This window comes from Penaeus monodon, chromosome 3, assembly GCF_015228065.2.
Source record: "Penaeus monodon isolate SGIC_2016 chromosome 3, NSTDA_Pmon_1, whole genome shotgun sequence".
NCBI classification, from domain to species: domain Eukaryota; kingdom Metazoa; phylum Arthropoda; class Malacostraca; order Decapoda; family Penaeidae; genus Penaeus; species Penaeus monodon.
The window spans coordinates 19,464,116-19,466,615 of NC_051388.1; the positions used below are offsets into that span (position 1 = coordinate 19,464,116).

General features: G+C 37.2%; 1 protein-coding gene across 1 annotated transcript in view; it reads right to left on the reverse strand.

The window, feature by feature from the left end:
- The window catches only part of LOC119593327 (transmembrane protein 135-like), a gene marked incomplete at its 5' end in the record, with an annotated part of 4,104 nt that overhangs the window by 568 nt on the left and 1,036 nt on the right, over nucleotides 1-2,500 (reverse strand). The window contains 4 exon segments of the mRNA XM_037942258.1: nucleotides 1-759; nucleotides 1,128-1,294; nucleotides 1,560-1,700; nucleotides 2,065-2,232. The exon segment at nucleotides 1-759 is cut by the window's left edge and continues 568 nt beyond it. Coding sequence (XP_037798186.1) covers nucleotides 609-759; nucleotides 1,128-1,294; nucleotides 1,560-1,700; nucleotides 2,065-2,232 — 627 coding nt within the window.

The following is a 2,500-nucleotide window of genomic DNA, read 5'->3' on the forward strand; positions in this document are numbered from 1 at the left end:
GAGAGCAGCCAAAAGCCCTTTCCTATGGCCGACTTTCAGCCAAACCTCATGAAAAAAAAAATAACATGTACTGCATACATATCTATATATTCATATCTAAAGAAAAAAAAAATATGAGGCAGTGTTTGACAAGCCTTCTTCGCCGACCTCATTACCTACGGAAGCATGTTCAGTTAGAAAAAGGTTCCCAATGTGAGATTTGTCCTTAAGATTGTTCCCTTCTTGAACAACATAGTAAGTCAACGTTTGCCATTGATTACTCGATTATAGACACTATTTGCAAGTCTCCCTGTGATAGAATTACTTGGAAATGTGTCTATAGTGAGTCAAGATTCCACAGAGAAAGATATGGAGAGCTTAGAAATAGAATCTCATTTATGTTCATACACTGCAGTTGCATATGTATGTAAGAATCCATAGTACAGATGTATACATACATGATAAAGAAATCTCTCATAACATACATGATAAATTAATCTCTTATAATCTCTCATACTATTGTCTTTTACACATATATACATGCAATTGATCAAATTCTTTTAACAAGATAACAACAGGATAGCACCATCTGCGGTGAGAAGGAAGAGAAATTTCTCCAAAGTCCCTGGCTAGTATCTTCCTCTTGCTATTACCTCTTGAAACTCTTGCATGAAGCTGTCGGTGACATGATCAAGACGGTACTTTGGCCAGTAGTTAGCAAACTCTTTGCTGCTCTCCAGTCCATAGGGAGTGAGGAGGTGGCGGTTGTATTCACTCATTCTAGAAACAATGTTCACTATTATGCTTTTTTATTTCTGAGCACATTACAAGTTATTTTGATAAAGAAGATAATATGAAAGCTCACTTGCTGCTACAGGCCTCTATTCATTATATCCGTAAAGCAATATGTCTAATATTTCTATCATTTTCTTTCATCTAAATCAATTGATCTTCAAAGTCATAATAATAATATCAACCTATCTTTTGATCATTTCTATGAAATTCAGTGAAAAGCAAAGTATCATTATTCTTTTTTTTTTCTTTTTTCTTTTTTATATATATCACTACTCTAAAAAAAAAAAAAGGTTATCACATCAACTTTCAATATTGAAGGAATGAGACCAAGCCTCAACAGACCCATGGTTTACCTGCTCCATGTCAGCCTATCCAGAAACCGCCAGTAGGAAGGCTTCATGTTAAAGCTCTCCCACACAGCACTGTGGAAGAGGTACCCTGTACACAGGGCATACAGGAACTCCACAGAGCCAGGAATACGAGGAAGATAACCATCATCACAGCCTTTCTCGTATATGCTCTGATGAGTGTTTAGATATTCCTAAATATTAATTCCCTATTCATTAAATATAATAACAGCACATTTTTGTCAAACACACACCTATAAAATAAGATAGCAGATAAAAATATAAAAATACACATGATGTAAATGCAATCTATTCTTCAGTCATAAAAACATATACAATATGACATAAATTTCTTCAATAAAAAAAAATAACATAATGCCAGCTAAGAAACAATAATTATAAATTTAATAATGACAAAATTAAAAAAAATTGACAAACCTCAATGGCCTTCCACATTATGTACAAAGCTAGTGATGGGGCAGAGTAGAAATACATAGAGAGAGCAGACAGAACCCCTGCCACTGCCCCGTGTGCTGCCTCATCTTTTCCACTCCACCAGCGACCCAAGCAGCATGTCCCCTGCAAGGGAGGATAAAGAAAATTATGCTTTATAAAGTTGCTGTTCTACCCTGTTGATGAGGATAGCAAAACCCCCTCTGTCACTTGTCTTGTGCCACTTACCTTTCCTAACCCTGTATTTCTTTATCTCTTTTTCTCAATACTTTTTGTCTCTCTCCCTCTCCTTCTCCTTCTACTCCCTCTCCTGCCCTACCAATCACCCTCTGCTCCCTCCCTGACCTACCTATTTCCCTTTGTTCCCTCTCCTCCTCTCCCATCTCTCTTTCTCCCTCCACTTTTCTCTCCCTTTCCATTTCTCCCTCCCTCACTCACTCACTCACTCACTCACATTCTTTCATATTCTCTCTCACACTCTTTTCCATACCTTAAACACAGACATAAACCAAGCTAGGAAAATGCCAGCTTGGAAGTTATGTGGGTTGGTCAGCAAGTCATAGATCTTCGAGGGTCTCCCCAGGAGTCGGGGTAGGGACGGGATAATCTTCACTGCAAGCTGTAGGAGGAAGCCTTGACTGAAACCTCGAAGGGCAGTCTAGAAAAAGAAAAGTTTCAGTGTAAGTAGCAAGCAGTTGTGATTCTTTGAAAAGAGAATATAGTAATGGTTAGAATCAGTAACTTGCAGGAGTAATTCTTGAAGATTATTATATATATCAGCATTCTGAGCAAGGAACTAATTGGTATGTGTCACAAAAGAAGTCTACACACCTTAATAATGAGACAATAAAAAATTATATCACACATGTTTCTCTTTGCCATTTTCTATCAACTTACTGAAAAACTTACAAGTTCACCTACAATTT